We start from the raw sequence: 25789 nt of genomic DNA on the forward strand, positions 1-25789 counted from the left end.
ATATCCAGAGCCATCACATCCCACACAGTAGCCAGCTCCTTTTGGAGCAGCCACCTTGTTCCCTCCAAGATGCACACTGCTGTAGTTTGCAGGAAATTTTGCTGCTAGGTCTATTTTGGATACCCATATGTCTGCCAGGTTTGGTTCTCTCTATCCAGGACAGTTCTTCCCCACTATCAGAACAGACTGTGCTACTTCCTCCCCACCACACCCAGCCATCCCTGAGACGTGTCCTCTGTGCTGTGCCAGCAGGGCTGGGACACAACCCTGCTACACCCATTGAGGTGAAAAAATACACAAAATCATTTTTTAGAGCAGTGGCAAGAGCCAGTTTGGGTGAGGTGTGGTGTATTGCCCTCATGGCCAATTCCCTCCCTGCATTAGCTATGGAGATGTGTGATGGGGGGCAGCTTTTGCAGACTGCCTGATAATCAGAGTGGGAGTTGGAAATACAGAAAGCAACCCCACGGGGCTTTCACCCCCTGTGCCTGCCTGGAGCAGCACATTCCAGCTGTGCAGACAGGAGACAGAGCAATCAAGGATCACTCCTTCCCCCATGCCTCTCAGGAGCACTAAGAAAGGTCTACATGTACTCAGCAAGGCCGAGTTTTCACACCCCATTAGCCCAGATGGGATGAACTTCACTTCTCAACTCTCTCTCTGCTGACAGAGCTGACCAATTCATTTTTCCCCAGCTGAACAGTTTTCTCTTACAGAAATGCAAATTCAGCAAAATATCATTTTTGTTGACATTTGTAATGGGAAATTATTGAAACACTTCATTTCCAGTTTAGCATTTGGCTGGTTCTGTCTCATCTGGCATGAAGTAATCAAAACCCAGCAGAGAAGCCCTTGCCTCTTAAATCATTCACAAAAGCTTCCCTTCAAGAAACCTGTCCTGAGATTCCTGAGATGAAATAAGATGGAAGGTTGCCTTTTACCCAAAACTTTGAGAACACTGCTTTCCATTTAACTTTAGAACTTCCCTTCTTGGAATGAAACTATTGCTCCAGAAATCTGCATTTCTAGGGAGAAAATGTGTTTTGCAGCAGCTGAATCACAGAAAGGATGGTTTGACTCAAGGCTTTTAAAGAATTAACAGTTGCCACAACAGGACTCCCTCTTATGCAGCCAAGGCGGTGCAGAGAGGAGTTGGTACAGGGAGTCCTGCGTGGTTCAGGCTTTTTATAGTGACAGATTTCTTTGCATAATGTATTTTGGGTGAAGCTTCAGGTTTATTTTGTACTGATCTCATGACAGGAAAGTATATGTTAAGTATTTTAAAGGCAAAAAAAGGAAAAGAAAGGTTTCTTAATCAGCTTATTACAGCCTTCCATGTCTAATAAAGCACTTATATGGCTGTAAACCTGGAATCCTACAGGAGGTTTCTGTAAAGTGACAGATTCAGGTCAGAGCTGTTCATGAGCAGCCAGATTGATTTGTGATGCATAGCCATGGCAGAAATGGCATTATTGTTTTACAGGAGAGCACACAGAGTTAGAATATGCCAAGGCCATTAGAACAGCTGGGTACCCTGGTCTGAAATACCTTGCCTCTGGCCAATGCCTGATATTTCAAATAAATTGGAGCTATTCCACAACTGGTGAGCTATTCCACAACTAGTTACACAGTAGTGGTGGTTTTGGTTCCTTAGCTCCCTTCACCTTGGCAACAAAGCCTAAATTTCCCAGCTAACTGTTGCTCCTTTAGGTACAGACTTTGAAAATCACAGACATGGGATGCAGCTGTCTGCAAGAGGTCAATTTTCAGATTTTCCTTCCTTTCCCTCTGTCACTGCCAAACTCTGTGACCATGGACAACTCTTCTACTACTGCTTCTGCCCTCTTTCTAGTTTTCATGTTTAGAGCATGAGTTTGTCCTGTCTGTGTCATCTGGTTGGCTTTTATGCTATTTCTTGTTCTGAATTTGTTTGCCTTTATTTTTATTAACTGGATCCTGTAATAAATGCACAAGTAATGCTGACCTGAAGGAAATGCTGCTCACTCTGTAAAGATATCAGAGAGGCATCAAAACACTTTCTGAATAGAATTATACTGAAATGGTGAAAGCAATGGCTCCTATCCAACATTTCCAGGGGCAGCAGAAAAACATCCTAAAAAGCAGATGAAGGACTGGTCCACCTTTATGGGACTGACCCTTGAAAACCCACTGGGAACTTCAGATGGTGCCACATGCATCTTCCTCTTAATTAGTGCTCTTCTGAGAGACTTTGTGATATCAGATCTCCTTTTTCTTCCATCTCAGTAAAATGCCAGCTCCTCTGGGGTCTTGGTGTGCGACTGAGATCCCTCAGTGCTACATCAGAGATATTAATTCTCATTAAGAAATGATGCAATCAGTGCTCATTTGGACATGTGCTGTGCCCCTCTCTGGCTGCTGGGTGCACGGTGATGGTTCACCTGGGGCTGGAAGGCTCTGTGCACTTCCTATCATAGCTGCCCAGGCTCAGCTCACCCAACCAGCTGCTGAGATGAACAAACTAATTCAGGCTGGCAAGCTGGATTTTTGATCTTGGGACTCCTGGGCCTTTACAGCCCTGACATCTGGGATTCTCCTTGCATGTTACCAGTTATTGAGAACTCTCAATTCTGGCCAAAATAATGTATGGGCATTATCTTAACTCTGAGGGGTTTGAACAGTCCCTTTGACTTTCATGCATCTGCCACACATGTTCAGACCCTCAGTCTCACCATTCATTGTGCTCAGCACCTTGCAGGACTAAGCCCTTCACTAATCCTCCTAAATCCAAGTCTATTGACTTTCAAAGCAACCCGCCAGGGTTTCTTATCTACATTTCCTGAACAAGCTGCTTGCTTAAGCTGAGCCTTTTTGCATTAGTCTTCAACCAGAGTTGATTTTGAGCAATGAACATGATTAGATTTTCATATCAAGAGGGAATGAAAATCTGGAGATAGTTCACAAGTATCCTGGAGTGAGACAGGAGTGATCTACCTTAATTGAGTAGCTTGTAAAAACACAAAAGGTCAGAATTAGTGTCTAAATCCAACTCAGGCAATATCCAAGTTTTCCTTTCTCACCCTGGAATGAATCTTAACAGAACCGTGAGTCTAAATGTCTTAGGGAGGTTCGAGAGCCAGATCTCAGCCCTTAGATGCCTGACATTTGTAGAATAGGATCCTGTCACCACATGGCAGAATGAGATTCAGTCCTAAACTGTGGCACAACCCCAGAAAGAGGGAGATGCTGAATGATGTCAAGGAGCCTGCTCCAGAAAACAGATTGGAATAAGGATTGCTTCATCTTCAGGAAATTTCTGTCATGGGGGTCACTTTACCCCAAAATCAGGTGAAGACTCTCTTTCAGGCTGGACCTGAGCATTTGGGTTGTCAGAAGTCTGAAACAAAACCCACATGGTGTCTGCACATCACTGCACATCTTTCTCAAGGTCAGTCACTGCCTGTGTGAGTGGGGCAATCAGGAACTGGCTATGGAAATAAAGCGGACCTAGAATGACCATTCCCACACTGACACTCTCCTCATCTTCACACAAAGGTCAGGCTTAGGCCTGAGACTCCAGAGAGACTCTGGCCACAGTTCTGTGCAGGCTTTGCCATAGCAAGTCACTCTCTGTCCTTTTTGGACTTCTTTTTCCCACCTCTAAAGTCAGAGCAGCCCTAAATTGACCATGTCTGTGGAAACCTTGTCTTAATTCAGTGTAAGCCTAGGAATATACACAATGAGACTTGGACTGCCACGGAGCCCTCAAAATGTAGATTAATAGATAAATTAATACATAAATTAAAGCATCAATAATATACACATATCAAAACTTAACAAAACCCGCATCTAGAAGCACAGAAGGTGTAATTGTGTTTATGATGTCACAGTCAGTCTCTTGGCTCCCTCACTTGAATTCAGCAGCACCAAAATCCAGGCGTTCTTTCCTCTGTTCCTGGCAGCAGCTTTGAGAACTCCTGACCTTCAGCTCCCCTTGACACACCCTGTTTGAGGAGATGTGTGAGCGTCTTGGAAAATTACCCCAGCTGAACTTCTCTTTCCTGTTCAAATCTATGTTCTAGACAACATGACTGACAGTATTAAAACACAGGGCTAACTCAGATTCTCAAAAAGTAATACCCCTCCCACATTTGTCAGTCAAGAAATCTTTACCTAAAATTTCAGCCAAAAGGATTCCATTGGACATTTTCTACTGGAACCTCTTGTGTAGTTAAAAATTAAGGTATCTCACAGAGATTTATCACTGTCAAAAACATCCCTAATAAACAAAATGAGCTGGTGTGTTTTTCCCATTTCATTTTGCTTTCTTTTGTTCAGTTTGACTTATTTGACTTTTTCAGCATTAAAATATTATTTTAAGCTCTGCTTGCATGATGTGATATATATATATATATATATATATATATATATATATATATATATATATATAAAATGGTCTGGCATTGTTCATCACTGAGCCAAAACTAAAACAAGGAGGTGATGAGAGACAAGATGGGCTGGGGGGTGAAAGGAGTTGTCCCTGAGCACTGGGGTCAGTATTCCAATTTCTTTTGTGCCTGCCTGTATCTCTTCAGGGTCACCTCACCAGATTTCACTCCTCCACAGATTCTGCTGCTGTGGTGATTTTTTCCAGCTATACCTTTTGTAGTTCTCCTGGGGAGGAACCCATGGCCTGTTTTTTTAAGAGCTCTACACAAGGTCAGATTTCCTTCTTGGCTTACAAGCGAGTGCTGAAGGTGGACAGGAGCCCCTGGAGATTGCACTGCTCTACAGATAAACACTCAGGATGGGGACACAGAGATGGGTAACAGTACCTGGGGCAGCTCCTGGAGATGTCTTTAATATCCAAGGGGCAGAGACTTGTATAATTTGCCCTTTTTTCTTGTTACACTGAAGAAAGGTTTGGTTGAACAATGTATTTGTACAAAGCACCCTTCTTGTTCCAGTTAAAAATTCAGGAGGAAGGACTGAAGTGTCCAACAAAGCTTTTATATAGTGTTTTAGTCCTCACTGATATCTATATTTATTTAATTCACAGATGAATAATAATTCTGGTGGTATTAGAAGATTTAGATTAAGGCAAAGAAATCGTGAGGGTGAGATGATTGATATGTGCATTCTTGGACAAGAAGTCTATAATCTGATTGGCTCCAACAGGGTTAATCTTTGATTTCAAATTTTTCAAGGCAGAAATAGAAAATGGAAATACCTCCCCCATGACCTCCTTATGCCTTGTCTGCCATATCTCCCTTCAGCCTCTCCCCAAAACACACATCACAGACCGTCCTCCTGTGTCTCTGCTCTCAGACTTGCAGCACCTCCTCCGTGAGCCATTTCCTCCTTTCAGTGAAGGAAAATTCCTCAAGGGGAGTGTTTGAGTTAATTTAGAGCGCAGAGCTGGGATTGGCACCCAGCATGTCTCCTGCAGCACTGGGACTGAGCAGCCAGGCTGGGGATCTTGCTACACCCCTGTGCAGGAGGCACCATCTGCCAAATGTCCTCCTGAGCTGTGTTTTAGCAAGTGGGCTCAAGAGCTAAAAAGAACATCCCATCCATGGCAGCTGAAGTCCATCACAGCTTGCTTACAGGATTCTGGCTCTGAAGGGAGGCTGGGCAAATGGCCAAGAAGCCTCTCTTACTTGCCCATGTTTCTCTTGGGGGAAAGGGATTCCTGGTTTAACATGGCCTGAGATGGCTTTAGGGAGCAGGATGGCTTTAGGGAGCATTGGAGTTCCCTCATCCCAGGTGAAGGCCACCCAAGAAGATGCAAACTCCATAACTGGATTTGCAGGGCCTTGGGGCTGCTCTTGATGTCTTCGAGGCCACTGGCATAAGCTTTGTCAGCTCAAAAAGCAGCAGATCTCTTGCTCTCCATGGAAGAGCAGTCAGGCTTCCTGGGAAGGGAAGGGGCAAGAAAAAGGGGAAATATCTCCATGCTGTATCTATTTCTCTGCTTGTTGCCCCCTCCCCTTTCTTGTGCACCTACTACTCATCCCTTCAAGAGGACATTTCTACTCCAGCATGTGGTTGTTCCTGTGCAGGGGTCACTGGGCCTGACTGGGGGGGTCTCTGGGGCTGTGCCCTTTGCCTCTGAGGAGGCCAAAGCTGCTGAGGTCCAGGTTCTTCCTGATGATTCCATGTGATAGCTAATTAATGGCCTCCCCATGTTTCCATGGCAACTTCATGCTGTGCTCTTAGCCCTGATCCAAATGGACATTCTGCACACTCCTGAAGCCATAGCATCAGCATGTTAATAAGACTTGCTGACGTCTTTTGCTTTCTGCCACACCGGCTGGTGAGCCTGAATTTGAATAATTTAGAAAGAGCAGATTTCTTAGGAAGCTCCCAAGGAATTTCTGTCACGTGACTGCAGGAAAATTCTCCCAGAAGTCTTCTGCATCTGAAGGGAAACAGGATTCTGCCCTACCTGCTGCTTTTTCTGTGCTTTGGCTTTGGGACACCTGGAATTGACTTTTCTTTTTTTTTTTTTTTTCCTCTGGGTTATTTGGAAGCTCCAAGTTTTCATGTAGCACCTAATTTAATGACAGCAAGGGACAAATCTCTGTCCTGAACTGGTAGAAGCATCTCTATTAGCTGAGCTGGACAATCTGATGGATTGTTCCCTAACTCCTTCTCATGCCAAGGAAGGAAGCTGGGTTTTGTTCTCATACAGTCAGAGAATGGTTACTCTGACTCGAGAGTATGAACATCCCTTTTATCATTAAACTCTACAACAATGCCCACTGATCAAGCAGGTTAGTGGCTCAAGCTTTATGGTGAAGGGGTTCTCTGGGTCCCACCTAGTTCTGCTCTGCTAATTGCCCTGCATTCCAGTCATTGTCTTGTCAAACACATTTTTATGACCATCATTTCCTCAGGAGCCCATTAACCCCACAGGAGCACTGGCGTGGCCTCTCTGGGGTTTGAACTGCTTTCTCTTGCTGAGACAGATGTCAGATGCCTCCACATCTCTTATTGCCTGCAGAACAAATTCCCTAAACCAAACCTGGGGGATGTTTCTGGATCTGGCTGTCACAGACTGCCCCTTGCCTGGGGAAGGGCTTTTGGGACTGAGCAGTGGAAGCAGAGCATGTGCCCTGTTTAATTTATTTCCTAGCATCAAAAGCAATCAACCACATTTGATTGGCTTGTTTGGGTTAGTTTCCATTTTCTCAGTGAGCCTAAAATGGAGTACAGCTGCCAAATAACTTCATCTTCCCTACCTTGAGGGACAGGGGACTTTCTTCTTGACATTTTTGCTGTGTTCCTTCACAAAATTTGATGTAGCCATGTTGGAACGTGGCTCCACTTTGTGGTGTTGGTGTGCCATCATTTCCAGGTGCACCATCAGGTACTCCCAAGGTGAGTTCCATATGCTGACAGCATGTCTGTGCCAAAATTCCTTCCCTCTCCCTGCACTGCTTCCCCTTTCCCAGCCATGGGAATGTTACCTCACGTGCCTCTCTCAGCTCCACGCCATCCACTTGGTTTTAAATCCAGCCAGGATTTCATGTTGTGTTGGCACCCAAAACGTTGCTTAAGGTTTATGGAGCTGCCCCCATTGCTGAAGGCAGTAAATGCTGGGGGCTGCTCATCCCAAAACATCATTAAAGATACATGAGGGCAATTGATTTGATCCCTACCAGTGCCACAAACACCAGGAGAGGTTTAGGCAATGTGCTGCTAGTTACCCACGAGATCTGAGATTTAATTGCAACTTCTTTGGCTTCTATCACTAGACCTGGATTCTTATCTCAAAGGAAAGAATTTATCGAATTAATTTCACTCCGTGTTGGCACGGTCACTATTCCCAGCCATGAGCAAATCCCATCATTGCATGCAGGCTGCAGCTCAGGCAGCAGTCAGTATTTTTAGAGCTATAACCATAGTTCTTTCAAGTGTCAGCTCTTTGGGTCATACATGTAATTTAAACAGTACATTTCTATTCCCTGCTTAGATGGATGTAACTGTCAGGAACATTATTTCTACTGATAATTACAAATTTGACATTCATTTCCCATGAATACTCTCTACTATTTGCTTAAAACTCACCTCCATGCATATGATTGCTGCCAAATGTTCTCTTATCAGAAAGCTGAGGCAGAAATGTCACATCTATAAAGAACACTCTTGGAATGGTGAGGTCTAATATGATTTTCTGCTACACAAAGCAAAGACCAAGCAAATGGAAAACAAACACTGGGAAAAATGGGTAGCCCAAGGCCTCTTGTGTGGACTGACCAGGTGAAAGAGAGATCTTGATACAAGGTAGGGAAAAAAAAAGCTACTACTAAAGGAAATATCCCTAAAAACATCCTCGCTGTTTAATTCACCCAGCTCTTCTTCTGATACCCATTCTTGGATAGACAGACTTTGGTGACTAATCCCCCTTTTTGGGGTTTAACTGATTACCCAAATTGCTTTTCTTATGCCCTCAGTTGGTATCTCAGCAGGGGAGTTGATTGAATGTATATTTTCCTTAAGGTATCCAGTTTCTTCTCAGGAAATTTGGATGAGAAGAACCTAAATCACAAAAATTAAACCTGAAACCAGCCTCAATTGCCCAAGCCCCTGGTGTCGCATGACCAAGACTACAATGCATTAACTGATGTTACTCTCAAAATCTCAGCCAAAGTCTTCAAATAAAGTCAAAATTTCTACAAGACTATGTTGAACTCAATTGAATCAACATGTTAAGTCTTGAGCCAGACCTGAATCTTGATCTTTGGATCAGGACTGTGCCCCTTGCTCAGACCTGTTTTCCCCAGAATTCTTCTCCACCTCTGGAAGCCATCAGGATCAGAGATTTATTTTTGCCTTTCTGGAGGGCAGGAATTCCAGTCTCTCACTAGCACTTCTCAATCAATTTCAACTAAAAAAACCCAGTGAAATTAAGAGAAACACCTCACTACTCACCTCCCACAGTGTTCAGACTTCATCACCCAGTTCAGATGATCCTTCATTCACACACTCCATTCAACATCCTACTTTTGTTTAAATCCAAACACATGTCCCCACACATTAAAAAAATTTTACCCACCTTTTGGTTATTTTAGTATTTTTTTTGATAACTCAATTCTTTTTAATTTGGCTTTATCCTTGCAAATTCAGGATAGGTTTGGTTGTTGTGCTCTTCCCTCCCAACCCCTCCCTTTTACTAATTTTGCATATATTTTAATAAAATGTTCTCATATATTTGCTGTATTTTTTTTTTTGTGGACAAAGTGTAAGTAAGACAAGGATATTATTCACAGCCACAGAAACATAAGAAAGTAAAAAGGATTTTTTTCCTTTCCCAGTGAACAAAAATGACCTATGTACCCTTCAGTGTCTCCAGGTTTCCTTGGAAATGTATTCCCTTGCATTGTGCTTTAGTTTTTGTGGTGATGAGGGTTACCCAGTGCTACTGGAAAACCCAGCACCTGAGGCAGAAAGACAAACTCAGCTTTGCCTTTGTGATTTTGGCTTTCTCTGCTTTAGGAATATGTAGAAGGGCCTGAAAAATTAGTGAGTGAAGATTTACAGGTGCTGCTCCTTCTCTGGCACCACTGAAGGCAGCACCAGCCCAGTGTGGGGCACAAACTGCAGGTCAAGATAAACAACCCAACATCCCATTTTCCAGCATCTGCTGAGCCTCTACCTCTGGTGAAATGTCTTCCAAGATGGAAATCCTGAAGTGAGGACACCTGAGCCCTACACCCACCCTCCACCTTTTCTGTGTGGTCTCATCAAGGAGGCATCAGTTTGACTCTGTAAGGGCTGCCATCCCCTCCTGTCCTCCAGCAAAGCTCAGCACAGGCTGCGGGAATAACTCAACATAAAGCTGGCATAAATCTCAACAGAAGAAATATCTTTTATCTTTAACCACTTACTCCCACTATAGGAATAATGGTAGCTCTTTTACATTGACATATAATTCTTGTTTGTTTGTTTGTTTGCTTAGATTTTTTTTTTTTTTTTGTATGTCTCTTTGTCTTGGCACCTGCATAGCAGAAAACTTGACAGTTCAGTACAGAAGTCTGCCCCTCTCTCTGCTCCTCCCTTTATTTCCTCTGCTGCCCCTGAGGACTCGCAAGCAACACCCCCAAGGTCAAGAGAGAGTACGGTGTTACCCTTTTATGACGGATTATAGAAATAACAAACATGCCTGACAGTCTTATACAGCTGCTAGAACGGGTTTAGTTTTCAACAAATGAAGAATTTCCTCTTTTTTTTTTTCCTCTTTTGTATATTAATTACATTTTACAAATCTTATTTTTCCCCTTTTCTTTCCCCCCACTTTTACTTCTTCCTTTTTACTTTTTTTTTTCTCTTTCTCTTTTTTCTTTTTTTTCTTTTTTTTGGGTTTTTTTTTTGTTTGTTTTATTTTTCTCTTTTTTTTATACAGCAAAAGGATCAATCACCAAAGTGTCCATTGCTCAGTCCAGGGTTAGCAGAGTTTGGCTGTCATCTGGTCGGACTGTTTGAGGATCTCGGTGTTGTACAGGTCCAGGGCGTGGTTCACTCGGATGATCTCGCTGTTGGTGAGCTTCAGGCGGTGCTTGAGCATACAAGAGAACAGATCCAGCTGGGGCTTCCCCGGGGCCACCGGAGGCGCCAGGCGGTTGATTCGGTCCCGAATATCCAGCAGCAAGAGCATGACGGAGGAGGAGGAGTAGAACTGCCCGCCCTGCGTGTAGGACTGGTTGACCTGCTGCACCGCGCTGCGCAGGAGGTCCGCGTTGAAGCGCAGGCTGTAGCCGTAGACCTGCACGTCTGAGATCTTGATGTAGAACTGGCGCTTGGTGGGGTCGGAAAGGTCCACGGGCCCTTGGCCAGTCTCGTTGCGCAGGAGGGAGGGCAGCCGAGTCCGGCTGCGTAGGTAGATGTGGACGGTCTCAAAAAAGGTTTTCCACCGGTTGCCCAGCAGCAGGGTCCAGTTGTAGCACTGGCTGTTTTGGAGGCGGATTTTCTCCCAGCGCGGGTAGCCGTACTCCCCGAAAGGCATGTTCCAGCCCTCCGAGTGGCTCCCGCTGAACGGGTTGACGTAGACAAAGAACATGGGGTCCAGGCTGCTGTTGCGCATCTGGCAGATGCGCATGGAGATCCCGATCACCATGTGGATGAAGTCCATCCGGTTCTTGTTGCTCTTCAAGGTGAGGGACATGCGCTTGCGCCACCGCGGGTCGAAGAAGGTGTCCAGGCGGATCTCGTTGCTGATGAAAGTGGTGTGCACGTACAGGCGGGAGTCCATCTTCTGCAGCAGGTACTTCAGCTCCAGGTCCTGGAAGTCCAAGTCCGTCTCAAAGCTGATGAACTGCTCGCTCCGCTCCGAGTCCACGTTCTGGGGCTCGCAGCGGCCTCGGTAAAGCTTGTAGCCCTTGTTGCACGAGCCGCAGAGGGAGATGTTGGCAAGGCTGCACATGGCACAGCTGTTGTTGCCCCCAATGATGCAGGGGATGGGGCGCTGGCACAGACTGGTGCCACCGTGGCAAACGCAGCTCCGTTGGCTTTCCAGAAACGTCCCCCAGAACCCGTTCTCGTTGCAGTAGAGCAGGGACTGGACTCGGGTAAGCCATTCCTGTATCGTCCTGCAGGTGAGGAGAAGGAAGAATTAGCACTGTAAGGCCTCACAGGGACTCGGTGTTGGCATCTTGCTGGAGCTACAGTGCTTTCAGGGCACAGCTCTCAGAACATCGATGCCCTGCCGTGGCTTCTGGGAGCTATTCCAATCTATTTCTAGACTGAATTTTTCATCTGCTGTTTACTCCTTTGGTGATGAGCAAAATCCTTCCAAGAAATTGCTACCAGGTAGAAATGCTCACCTGAGCTCTCTCTCTTCACTCTGCACTAGGAACCAAGGCAGGCACTGTGTCCTGCCAAGGATCCCAGCAAGGCCACAGTGACATGGGAATGGAGCTGATAAAGCCATACCAGAGGTGCCTATCAGGACATCACAAGGGCAGCAGAACTCCCAGGCTAGCAGGAGAAAACTGCTCTTCGGGTCATTGGTAATTGGCCCCACCCTCTAAAAAACAGACCCATAATAGGACAAGGCAAAGCAAACAGCAACCTCTGCTTATGGTGCAGAGCTCAGAACAGTAGAAAAGAGGGTGGAAGCCAGGATGCACAGAGACAAAGCTGCTAAAACTATTCCTCCTTAAAATCCCCAAAAGTCTTCTGCTAATTAATCACCTCTTGAAGTCTCTCCCTTAAAATCAGCCCCACCCCTGAGCCCCACCACTCCCACAGCTACTGGATCAGCACTTTCAACCCCACATCCTGCAGCCCTGAAACGACTCCTAGAAAATGACACCGCAACCCACATTCACTTTTTGCACAACCCACTTGCCATGTTGCCTTGTTTCCCCCTTTCCCCCCTTCCCACTGCCCCAGGAAAGCTGGGTACAGCAACTCCTTTCTCAGCAGCCCTCAGCAGAACCCTGTGTGCAGCCGCTGCTCCCTCCCCTCCACCTCCCCCCTGGCTAATGAATACTTCATTGTCTCCTCTGGGCAAAAAGTTCTTGGTAGTGCTGCAGTGAGAGGACTGGCTAATGACAAATTAGGATTCAGCCCCTGTAGAACAGGAGGAGTGATTATGGACAGAGGCTCTCAGAGCTGGATTAGTGAAATTCATGGCACCTGCATCGCCTGACCTCCGAATAATCATTAAGCTGTAGGCTGTATCAAAGAAGGCATTAAATGATACAGCAGCAAAGAACAGCAAGATGATTAGGGGGAGGGAGTGAGTGGAGCGATGAGAGTGTAAAACAGAGGAAAGCACTGGAAGGAAAGAAATAATCAAGGAGCAGAAGCAGAAAGGTTGGGAAAGAAAGAAAGGAAAATGTGCAGGTAAAAGGAAAAATGAGAGAGAAACATGGTGGGCAGGAGTAATGGGTGGAGAAAGGGAAAAACTGCAACAGCAACCACTGAAAGAGAACAGGCAGAAATGAAAAGCAGGAAGAAAAGGAGTAAAAAGAAGGGAAAAACAGGGCAAGGAAAAATGGAAGGGCATTAGAAGAAAACTTCTGAAGTGTTGTATATGTGAACAGACAATTTTCACATTCTTCCTGTGGTACAGGGCTCCCAGGGTTTCTTCCCCCTATTCCCAGCCAAGAGGAGCTCTTCTGTTGATGGAAAGGACAAGGTTGGCTGGGGAGCTTGGGAGCAAGGCAGTGGCCTCCATAAATATCTGCCACAGAGGGAGACAGTGACAGCTCTGGTCCCTCAAAAAGTGCACAGGGCTCCTCTGAATTCCTGGGACAGCTCTGCCTCGGAGGGGAGGGGACAGCACAGTGCATGTGGCTGTAAAACACAGCCACAAGCTGACAGCAACAAGCATTTCCAAAACATCCCAGGGGGTTGAGGCTGTCTTCTGCTCACAGGTGAATTTTTGCTCACTTTTGAGCAATACAAATATATTTTCACCCATCTGAATCTTTGTGCTTCCTGTTTGGAAAGCCAGTTAAATGCACCTGGATTTGTGCAGTGCTGGATTGATGTTTTACACAGGTTTTAAGTGTTGATAATGCCCTGAGTTGCTGCACCAAGGACCACCACAGGAATGGAGTAAATTAGAGTCAGATGATCACATTCTGTCCATTTTGGGTGTGTTCTCTCTTAAAAAAAAAAGACTGGATAGTTCTGTCCTTCTTTATACTAACAGCCAGCAGAAACAAAAATGGGAAAGAAACCTCTGCTGATATCTTGCAATGGACACCAGTAAATTTCCTGTTCCCCAGATGAACTTTGTGGAGGATGGATTTGTGGAGGTTGTTTGTTTGTGTGTGTGTGTCTTAGCTTTCAGCAAAGACACAAGTAGGACTAAAAAAAACCAAGAAAATGAAACAGGAGACTACCCACCATCTGCTGATGGCAGCAATAAAGGATGTAATTAAATAAAAATGCAGAATCCAGGGCAGAGCTGGGCATCAGCTACAAACATGACAATGGGAAGTGTGAGAGAGAAGCGAAGTGGCATAAATTACCCCATTTTTCCTTGCAACAGGAACAGGTTAAGAATATACCCAGGAATAGCCAAAGCCCTTCAGCTGACAGGAGGTAACTTTTTAAAACACACCCCTCTCATGGCGTTGTACCTAAGAGGTGTCAGAGCAGGAGGATGCTGGAAAGATCCACTGTTGAACAGCTGGAAACCAGTACCAGAGAAGCCACTGACCTTCATTTAAAATATTCCCAGGGAGGTGGTGGGAATCCCCACCCCTGGAGATGTCCAAGGAATGCCTGCATGTGCACTCACTGCTCTGGTTGGGGCAACAAAATGGGGATCAAGCCCAGGCTGGACTCACTGAGCTTGGAGATCTTGTCCAACCTCAATAATTCCATGATTCTAAAGTGAAAATAAATATGACCTGCTGGCCAAGCTCTGAGTGAGAATTACTTTCCAGTGTTTTCTAACTGTTGCTCACTGGACATGTGGTTCCCTGGCAATGCTGGGAACAGGGAGCCAGACAGATTTTTGGTTTTTATTTGCAGGAAAAAAGGCAGGGACTTAAATAATTTCCTTTGTAAACTCACTTTTCACTTTCCAACCAGCACTAGCTGCTCTGGGGGTACTGTTGGGTTTTCTGTATGGAACAGTGCAGTAAAAAATGCTATTTTTTTCCTCAGCAGCTGTGAGATGTATTTTGGCTGCAAGCCAGAACATGTATAACCCCTCTCTCCATTGGATGTTATTTCTATTTTACATCCAGTGCTTTAAAATAAAACCACAGGTGATCATTCTACATCAAAGTTTTATTAACTGAGGAGTGGTCTCCTTTTTAAACCAGCAGACTTTCCTCTGTTTTAAACCTGTAAACTTTCTTGGATTTTGACAAAATAAGTACAGAACAAATAGATCAGTATCTATATCTCTATACCTATATATTTATATATTGATATATCTATATATTTATCTATATTTCTATAGATAAAATATAGATGATAGATATATAGATATATAGATATACAGATATATAGATATATAGATGTATAGATGTATAGATGTATAGATATTTGTATTTCTGTCTCCTTAGCCATTGCAAAGGGTCATGGAGAATCAGCCTAATTGCCAGAATCCCTACTCTTCCTTTCTTATATTCCTTTTGGAAACACCACCTTTTCCTTTCCCTGAGGACAATCAACTGCAATCTCTTTTTTTTTTTTTTTTAACATTGCCTTTGAATGTATAATGCAGGCTTGCAATTATGTGTTTTAAAGAGAGAGAGGCTTGCTCTTAATAGAACCATGCCATCCTTTCAAAGCCACTGGCATTCTTGATAAGCCTCTATCATTCTGTACAGCAACAATTAGAAAATGAGAGTATTTCCCAGCTCTGTGAGGAGAAAGATGGGTTGCACCTCTTCTACTACACATCTCGTACCACACTGCTCCCCTGCCTAGCTGCAGATGCAGAATGACAAACAAGAAAAGAAATTATAATATGCCTGCTGATGTTGACTTAAACAAATCAAGCACATCAGTCAGTTAAAAACCCATCTGCCATCATCCATTCCACCCTCCTTCCCCCACATTTCATTGTAGTAGTTGGAGGCTCCCTTTCTGCTTGGCTGGGTTTTTAAAATAGATGATAAATGCTGAAGACATATTTGTCTGAATCTTTTGGAGTAACATGGTTGGATGGAGATTTCCTCGCTGCTGCTTCACTTTGTTGTTGTTGTTAAAAATTCAAAAACAACTAAAAATTCCACCTTGGACATGCCTGTGGCTCCTCCAGCACTCAGCCTGGTCAGAACAGCTCAGCCACTTGGCAGGGATGGGCCAGGTTTAGGAAGCTCTCCAAAGACTTTATTTCATAATCTCTTACATTTAATAGATATTTCTCCTCATCCCTAGTAAGTCCATCAAATTTTTGTCTGGAAACATGAGATTTCTTGGTAATTAAAGAGGTGTTAAGCCCTGGAAGAGTTTTCTGAGCTGCACAGTGATGAAATGAAAAGTCAGCATGTTCAGCAGCCAGGGAGCTGGACAAGAGCTATAGACAGCAGTCAGTCTGTCAATTTTGTCTTGAAACAGAATATTTAGGTAATGAAGGAAGTGGACAAACAGTTTCTTTTCAAATATTACCTTGGCCTGACCTTTCCAAGAGAAGCATGGAAGAAAAGACACTCAGACTCTTTTTTTCCCCCAAGATTTTCCATATTGCTTCAGTCCAGACAATGTAGAAAAAGACAGCAAGAGATGTTTATGAAAATTCAGAAATGTTAAGTCTCTAAAAATTACTTGAAGCAACTCAGCTATGGGTTAGGGCTGAAAGGAGCAGGAGGGAATTATTAGATATCAATAATTGCTGTAGCAGTAATGGAAAATCTGCCCTCTCCACCTGTAATAACCTTGCAAGACTTCTGCTCAGTGGGGTTTTACAGGTTCACACTGCATCTCACAGCAAAAATGTGATATATTCCAAGTGAAACTAAAGCTTCTCCTTTCCCTCTAGAGAAATTGAGGAGCACAATGCAAAAATGGGCTGAAGCACCTTGTGCTCCATGTCTCTTTTAACTGCAAGTGGAGGCTGAAAGCTCAGCTCTGGATCTGGAGGGAAAACCACAAAAAAAGCAGCTTAGTCTGCAGAACAGACTAAACATATTCTTGCAGAACTTAAAGAATAAGTTATGCCCTTTCCCCTGGGTAGGTAAAACCACACAGAAGGGATATACAAATGTAGTCAGGAATGTGACAAAAGTTACCTACACCTCCAGGAATTTCCGCCCACTCCCAGATTTTATCCTTTTCCCCAAATATCCACGCCAACACTCCCTACATCCGAACACAGCCTGTTGGGATTAGGCCCAAGCCCAAGCTCAGCTCCACCAGCCCCTCAGCCCAGCTCCCCCACGCCTGAGGAAGGATGGAGGTACCTTTCCCTAGGCAGCTGGTGGTTAGGATTGTGCCGACACCGGACACTGAGGCCAAAGAGTTTGCGGGCGGTGCGCTGGATCTTCTGGCGCTGGGCTTCCAGCGAGCTCTGCAGCAGCTTGTAGCGGTTCTGCAGGTCCCAGTCGTTCCCCCAGTGCTGGTGGATGCTCCCAATGGTCAGGAAGTGGTTGCTAGGTAGCCTTTTCATGAAGGATTTAAACTCATCTGGAACACACACAAGAAATGAGGAGAAATACGGAGGTTTCTGAGCTGTGACAAAGGTTTTATTAGCAGGGTGGAGAAAGAGCAGAGATGACGAGGCCATCAGCCCTGCCAGGGGAAGGTGATGTCCATTAACTCACTGCTCTGTCACTCTGCCCCAGGAAGCCACTAATTCCATGGCTGTTGCTGCTCCCATATAAGAGAAAAAAAACCCTATAGTGAATATCAAGGTGAAACAACATGGTTAAAATGTACACGGAGAAAAAAAAAAATAACAACACAGAAATTCCCTGGAACATGAGGTGATAGTCTAAGGGTTATAAACAAAAAGCTGGGAGTTGTAATAATTTTCAGTTAAAGAGTTCTCATTTGCAGTGTTTTTCAGCTGGTCCTGAAATGCTGTTTGTTGTTGAAGGCAAAGCATTTTGCTGTGTAATTAAAAAAAAGGGGGAAAACAAAGCTTTAAAAATTCCCCAGAGGAAAGGTTTGGATGCTGTTAAAATGTCCTGCTCTTGCATTTTTTAAAAGAGCATTCTGATTCTTACCTCTCATTTTACTCCATTTGAAGTTAAATGAGTTGCATTTTGTAATGAGGAAAATAAAATAGTTTGCAGGGCTCGGGTGAGAACAAAAGGTGTCAATTTTAGCCAAAGAGAACAAATCCAATTGATCGAAAAATATATTGTTCAGTGTTTCTATTTGTTGTTTTTTGATCACTTTATTTCCATTTTATTTTGTTTGATAATGAAAAACCCACCGTTATGCAGGGTTTGTTTGAGGGGATTTTTTTCATCACAATCAGAAATTCTGATACTGTTTCTGATCAGCCCCTCCTTCCTACCGGAGGAAGGTGGTTTGCTCAGACTCTGATTACCCGGCTGGGACATCCTCAGATGAGGAAAAACCAGATGGTTCCAACTTTCTCAGGGGAAAATAACTCAATTTTTGATGCTAGAAAACCATATTTGACACACTGAGACCTTGTGAAATGCAATGAGTGGGACGATAAGAACTCCATCAAATGCAATAATGACAAGAGCAATGTTTTGTACCAGGAGAGAAAAACCCCAGGTGTCAGCACAGGCTTGGGCACAATCAGCTGAGGAAGGTCCTGGGGGCTGAGGTGGGTCAATATCCTGTTCTCACTGGAAAAAAAACCTTCATACTGGGCTGAATCCTGGTTGGGGAAGTTGATATTCACCTTTTCTTAGCACTGCTACACCTGGGGTACCCACCTAAAAGGGATGAACAGAGACTGGGAGGGCAGAGCTGAGGGACACCGAGGTGCTCTGACCACGAGTTCTGCAAAGTCAGGTGTGGGGAGCTGCACTGGTGTCATTTGGTAAAGAGGAGGCCAAGGGATATTTAATTACAGCAAAAGGTACTCACAGATATGAGCAAAACTCCTCTTTTGAGAGACAGTTTCCATAACAAAGAGCAATACACAGTTTGCAGCTTGAGAAATTAAAATGATTTACTGAAAAACTCTGTCACTTGGAGGTAATGCAGTGCTGGAACATGATCAGAGATATATAAAAATCTCTCATTTTAGACTCTGCTAGACAAAACCAAGGCTGACCTGACCCAGTGCTGGCTGTGGTCCTGCTTCTAGAGGGAAGCTGGACTAAGACCCTGCCATAAACTTCCCAAACAAGTCAACAAGAAGCATAGCCATCTTTCCCTCTACATTGTCTACATTATTTCTGATCCTTTCCCAAATCTTTTTTAATTCCTTCATCCTATTTTCAGAAGGAAATTGAGAGCTTGTAAAGGGTGACATCTTTTCAAATAAAAAAAGAAATAATCCATAGAATTAATGGAAAAAAATCAGATAATTTAAATCCTATAGTACAAAGTTAAAGATATTTGCATAACAGATTTCCTATTATTCATCAACTTGCAGTTCATGCTCACTGCCTAACAAAGGATATCTGTACATTAGTCAGTCCCATCCTGACATGGATGGTAAGTGGATGTTCACATCCTACTCATCACATGGTGTAACCAAGCTCCTCATCAAAATAATCATCATCTCTGCACTACCAACATCCGTGGGACATCTGCTTGTCTCCTTTCTCTCCCAAAGATAACCAAGAGATTTTTTTTTAGTAATCTCTCAGGTTTTCACTCTGGTTTTAATGCTGCTGCCAGTGCCCTTCTCCCCAAACCTGACTCTGTTCTTTTCCATGGGCCTCTGAAACCACCATCAGGTATAATTGCTTCTGTTGACCATGCTGATTACTCCGGGTACCTTTCAGCAGTAAAAGCCTTGCATTTGCTTCCCGCCCCTTATAAATCAATTTCCTCAAAAGCCTTTTTGTGCAGGAGCCCAGGCTCTTTTCCCTGTGATGATGAATGTGGTACATTTTTCATCGAGACAGGAATTTCGGTGCAGTGTGCACATTTTGCTACCGCAGTGCAACGTTGGGGGAAAAACAAATGAGAAGCAAATCTGGCAAAACAAAAGCTGGATGGGATTGTTTAAAATTAGGGTGATGAAGAAAAAGAAAAGTACTTTAAAACCAACATGGTTTCTTCATTATTTATATTTATTTATAACTCTGCCTGGAAACCAGTGGTATGGATGGGGATGTTCCCTGTTTCTGGGAATACTTCATTTTTAACCCTGAGAATTTCCAATTAATTAACAAGTCTGTTTGCATTTGTGGTTATTTTATTCCTCTGCACAGCAAACCTTGCTGATGGCTGGAACTACACCTCCCGTGATGCAGCTTGGCCCCTCTTTCTGCTGAGTCACCCCATCCCTAAGGCAGTGACTCAGCACCACAAGTAGCACCACGGGGAATTGACAGGTCAGACATCTCTTTCACAGATCAAATTTTCCTTTGCCAGTGTTAAAAAAAAAATCCCATTTACATCAGAAAGTAATAGTCTTGAATAAACAAACAAATTAACTCCAGCAAATGACTTAATTAAAAGTTGGCATTGTCTTTAATCCACAATCACTGAATTTTTTGACCAGCCATTCTAAAATGCCGAGAATAAGGCAGTGTTATTTTTCTCAATTTACCCACAAGCAGTGAAGCATAGGACTAAAAAATCTCCTGAGCTGATTCAAAGCAGCTTCAGTTCACTGCAGCCTCCTTGACTTTGAAGATACTATTCCAAATCACAGCAACTCTTGATTCGCCCTGCACAATTTTTTTCAAATTAACAGAGGATCCAACACAGACCAGAAGCAGAATACAAATGTTTTGGGCTTTCAGTGGCTTCCTGTGCAAAATGGTATTTGCTTTCAGAGCACTCCTGTGCCTTTCAGTCCACTTTATTGGAAAAGCCTTCAGATGTCATCAGAGATTTCTCCTCTGCTGTTCATAATGAAGAAAATCCTCTAGTTATTGGGAATATTTATTAAAACAAAGAAGCAAAACACTAATACTGCAGTCTTTTGTGATAGCAACTTCTATCTCAAAGGATAAGTTCACGCATGATGCATCAAAGTGATGAATCAGATGCAGCAGCTTTAGACATAAAGATAATCATTCCATCTAGCCCTGAAAAGCCTCCAGCCCTGGGTGGAATATGGCAGAAATTGCACTGCAATATGTCACTTTAACATGGCAAATGAAAAACACCTTCCCCCATTCAAATCTCAAGGGGAGGGAGCCTGAATATAATTATCTACCCTGACCTGTGCTTAGATTGAGTGCAGCAAGGACAGAATGTGGCACTGGAACCCCCCTCTCCACAGGGCTCCCACCTTCTCAGTGCTGGGTTAGATCCCCTGGGATGGGAAAGGGTTTGATGAGACCAACCTGTGGCTCCTGAGCACCTTGTGTGAAGATGCTGTGCCAGAACTAACAACTGCTAACACATAACCAGTGGCAGAGTTGTGCTGGCAGGCACTGCCTGTAATCCTTGTAAACTTGTGTATACTGAGCTGGCAAAAACTCCTGAAATCCACATTTCTGGTTTGCCCTGGTGTTACTCACCCATCCATGAACCTATAGAAACTCAGAGAAAACGTCTGACCTTGCTGGCTGGTGTCCTGCTCCTGGAACTGCCCAGCCCTGTGGCTGCCCAGGGTACTGGGGGGATCTGGTCATGGTGGTCATTAGCCTCAGGCCATTAACTCCCACCCAGGCTGCTGGAGCACCAGGGTGACAGCATGAGTGGGACATAAGGATCTGTGCAGCAGCACAAACACCAACAGGGGCCACGTGTTGAAGTATGAAGCAAATCCTCAACAGCCCTTTGAGGAAACATCACAGGCTACTGCATTTCAGCCTTTAAAGGGATTAAGGTGACTTTTAACATGAAGAAAGAAAGAAAACTTAAGAAGGATTTGTCTTGAATTGAGCTCGGTGGTCCTTTTCTCACAGTTTTCTTCCTGAAATGGAGATCTGGGCAGTTGTGACAGTAATCATTGAAGAAAATGTGTTGGAAAGTGGCTGGAGGAGACTGAAAGATGAGAGTCAGCACAAGGATAATCTCCTGAGGAAGTTCTGCTTGGTGCCTGTGTGGTTTCAGGGCAGGCAGGTCACTTGCTAAAGGAGACAATTCACTGAAAGTGTTGCTCTTTCCTACCACAAACCCTCAGGAGTGTGTATCCTGTGAGTACAACACACCTACTACAGGTAACCTACTCCCACTACCATCACCAGCACAGAACAAACTCCACTGACACCCCCAGCCTCACCTGGGGAGAAAGTGGAACAGAGAAACCTTCCCAGCAGAAGACATTTCCCTGAAGGACAGAGGAGTCATTTCCCTTCTCCCTGTCTCAAAGGAGGTGTCATGCCTGTGTGCTCTTCTCCCTCTGAACTGCTTTCACCAAAGCAAAACAAAGCATTCATGCAAATCTGAAATGCAATTTCTGCATCATTTGTATTGTGGAAGTTTCTCCGTAGAACTATTAAAAGACAGATTTGGAGATGGTTTGGTATGAAAAATCAGATTTTTAACCAAACATATACTTCCATGGAAAATGTCCCTGTACACATAATTCCATGTGCGGTGTGTGTTCCTGTCTGTGTGTTTAATAGAGGAAAAAGGACATCCTCAAGTATTCCCTCAAGACTAAGATCTTGGGTTTGGGTTCAAATCCTCTATTTTTTAGCCAAATTTAAGCATTATACTGAGGGAATAAAAGATTTTTACCTGATACGACCTGCCACAAATTGAAAAAATGAGTTTTTCTCAATTACCTGAATTCTCCAGATCTTTATAGGCTTCTGTCCAGGTCTTGGCCATGTTTGCCAGGGTGTACTCCATGATCTGGATGTCGGTGATGGGGCAGTTGCACTGAGGGAACTCCTCGGAGCACTGGCAGCCACACTGGCTGTCCCTGCAGATGTACTCGCCCTCCCCATTGCACATGATGTAACTCAAGGCAGACTGGACAAACTTCTCTTGTAAATACTGAGGGAAGATGATCTGGAGACCTGGAGAGAGAACAACAGGATTATGGATGAAAAAAAAAAGTAAATAAAAAAGTAATTTCAGGGTTTTTTTCCTCTTTTCAAGAGCCATTTCATTAAGTTTGAGAAAGTTATAGTGAAGAATTAAAAGCTGTCATGAATAAGGAAGGTACAAATTGCATCCCTCCAGGGCAAGTAGTGATTTAGCTGAGAGCAGAGCCCATCTCCTCTGCAGCAGAAGGGTGGCAAGAAACTTCCCCTTCCCCAAAACCCTTTCATCCCATTCTCAGACCCCAGCACAGTACAAGACCCTGAATGCAAAGCCTCCCTTATTCCCAGGCGTGGTGTTTTTGTCTTCTGAAACCAAGTGCTAGTTCTGAAGCAATGAACATTCTGCTGTTCTGACCTGTTTTGAGAGATACTAAGTGGGTTTGGTTCCACAGAAAAAAGGGAAGTATACACTGAAAGGGAAAATAAGAAGGAACGGAAAACAGAAGAAAGGAAAATAACACAAGAGGGGATTTATAAAAGTCCCTTGCAGAGTTAAGTGCCCAGCTCCCAGAGCATAAATACAGGAGTTGGGCACCTGAGCCTTCACAGCTTGCTCTCTGCTAGGAAGGCTACCTGCCAAATCCTATAAAAGTGCAAATGGATTTAGTGCCGATGATTTCAGTGTTGCTTGGCAGACTTACATTAGCAGGGAGATCTATCCCCTTGTCCCTTTCTGCATGGCAAGTGTTTGTGTATGCATCCATCTGTGCAGGCATCAGTGTAAGTGCCCCCTTGCTCAGGTACCAGAGGATGCAATAACAGTTTTAGTGTTTGCCCCACGTACGGTGTACGTGGTTTTCCATCCCGTCCTCCTCCAGACTCCCTGCGGATCTCCCTGAGGATTCACAGCTGTTTGCTTCTACCTGGCCAGTCCTGCCTGTCAGCCCCTGTCAGTGTCTGTGGAGCACGAGGCAGGGGACAATAACTCCAAGCCTTTCAGGGGACCCCCCTTGGAAAGGCCAGGGCTGGAGTGGCAGCGCGAGGAGTTTATGGCAGCGCTGAGCTGCGGGGTAATGAAGGCACGCGGGTCAATTACCCATCTGTTTGTGTTTCTGCTGCCCTGCATTACCAGACCCATGCCTGACAGCTCACTGGAGTGGAATGAAAATCAGACAATAATTCAGAGGATGAGAGTGTGCAGGAATGGCAAAAAGGGTTGTGACCCCTTTCAGGAGTGCAGGCCCATCTCTGATGGGTTGTGTTCACCTCAGACAAGAGAAAAACAGCAGGTGGTGACCCTGGGACCCCCATTACCCTTTTGCTTTTGGATCCAGAGAAGCACCTCAGCCTTAATGAGGTCCCTCTGGAAGAGCAGGTTTGGGGACTCAGGAGGCTGTGGAAGGCACGGGGAGCCCTGTTTCCTCTCCCCCTGGTCTGGGTGAGCACCGTGCCTGGTGGCAGCAAGCTGCTCCTCTGCCTGATCCCACTGGCAGCCTCCAGGATGAGCTTGGAGCACCCTCCAGCTGGAATGTGTTTGTGACACTTGCACAGGGAAGGATTTCCAGTCCAGGGACACTATTCCTGCATAGATCCTGCTGCCTTTTCTGCATGGCTATTGGGGACTGGAAGGAACACACAAAGAGCTGACCAGGACAGCATCCCTGCAAACACCTCAAATCTGGCCTGCAGAGGATCATTATTTTGAGGTCCCTTTGGTCTTTTCTGAGATGTGTCTCAACAAGAAGCTCAGATTTCTTCCTTCTGTTTTCAGGAAGTCCTGAAGCTCAGTCTTTTCCAGGGATTGCAATGATAGGGCAAGGGGGAATGACTTTAAACTGAAAGAGAGTAGGTTTAGATTTTACATTAGGAAGAAATTCTTCCCTGTGAAGGTGGGGATGCCCTGGCACAGGTTCCCAGAGCAGCTGTGGCTGCCCCTGGATCCCTGAAAGTGTCCAAGGCCAGGCTGGACATGGCTTGGAGCACTCTGGGATAGTGGAAGGTGTCCCTGCCCATGGCAGGCTGGTGGAATGGGATGAGCTCTGAGGTCCCTTCCAATCCCAGTCTGGAATTCTGTGATTTATCTGAAACAACCACTACTGAGGGATGGTCCCTTGTCAAATCCTCACACTGATATTAGTGATGGCCCCACCTGCCAGGATCCCAAACTTTCCTTCAGGGTGGAATGAGAGTGCAGCGCTGTTGGAGAACTGATCCACAAAGGGAAGCAGAGAGCCTGAAGGCAGCTGCACTCACTGAGCTTTCAAGCTCACATGAGAGCAGAGCTGGACTTCTTGATGTGCACTGACTCTTCATTCATGGTCCAAGTCTCATGAACACATTTTCCACTCTGCTTCATGGAGGAGCAACCTGCTCTTGCTCTTTGAATATGATCAAATTACCTCAGGCTCTTGAGTTCTCCACAGTTTCTCTTGAATTTTAACTTGGATAAAGCACAACAAGCTGTTTGGTCCCAGATACAAGTGGTCCTGGCTTTGGAGATCTTAATTTTTTTTTTTTCCCTGGAGGGAATAGGGGTGAAAAAATAAACTGAAGTTTCAAGGAAAGCACCTCCCATTGCAAGGGACATCCACTGCGCACTCCAGCAGATACAGAAGTGTGAATACCCTGTAATCTCCAAAACACAACATGTTTTACTACTGCAGTGCTTCACATGGATACTCTCTTTTTGCCCATAAAACTCATGGCTTCTGAAAAGAAACCCCAACATTTCCAGGAAAACATCCTCTTGTAAGAACTAGTATCATGTTTAAGGGGCAATCAGACCTCTGTACACTTAGCACCAACTCAACAAAGCACTTTTATAAAAGCTTCATCAGAAAAGCAGTTTTACTGGAACCCATCTGTTGCCTGAGGCATTTGACAAGAAGCCCACACTTAGAGCTGTGTTTGCACAAGTGACACCCAAATCCAGCCACTCACTGGAGCACCAGTGTGCAACTCCAAACACAACCCCCTGACTTTAAACAGGCTGCTGGGATTACAGGTGACTCACATCTTCCAGCCAGGAATTTCCTTGTGGAAGAAACCAGTGTTACTGAAATACAGCTGTGCCTATTTCCACAGAAACACGTTTTAATAGATACATATAAATATTCACAGATTCCTCATCATCCCCAGACAAGGGCAGATTCATATCAATTTTTTTGCTTCCGTTCTGAGCATTTCTGATCAGATCTCAGCAAGAGACTTTACAAGCTCTGTGCCAGCAGCAACACCTCACCCAGTCCTGGCATCCTGTTTTTCATGTGTAGCTCTATCCCATGCCCAGGGACTAAATATTGCTGGAATTCAGTGGATTATGGTTGTCAGTAAAGCAC

The 25789-nt window shown here is 44.6% G+C and overlaps 1 protein-coding gene across 1 annotated transcript in view; it reads right to left on the bottom strand.

Moving 5' to 3' along the window:
- Nucleotides 1-9829: 9829 nt before the first annotated feature.
- BRINP1 (BMP/retinoic acid inducible neural specific 1) overlaps nt 9830-25789 on the bottom strand; it is an 88478-nt gene continuing 72518 nt past the window's right edge. The window contains exons 6-8 of the mRNA XM_064393284.1: nt 22248-22484; nt 16860-17082; nt 9830-11570 (exon numbers count right to left, since the gene is read on the bottom strand). Of these exons, the coding sequence (XP_064249354.1) occupies nt 10430-11570; nt 16860-17082; nt 22248-22484 (1601 nt within the window). The 3' untranslated portion in view covers nt 9830-10429. The remainder of the gene's footprint in view (nt 11571-16859; nt 17083-22247; nt 22485-25789) is intronic.

The sequence above is a fragment of the Passer domesticus genome, chromosome 18 (genome assembly GCF_036417665.1).
Source record: "Passer domesticus isolate bPasDom1 chromosome 18, bPasDom1.hap1, whole genome shotgun sequence".
Lineage (NCBI taxonomy): Eukaryota > Metazoa > Chordata > Aves > Passeriformes > Passeridae > Passer > Passer domesticus.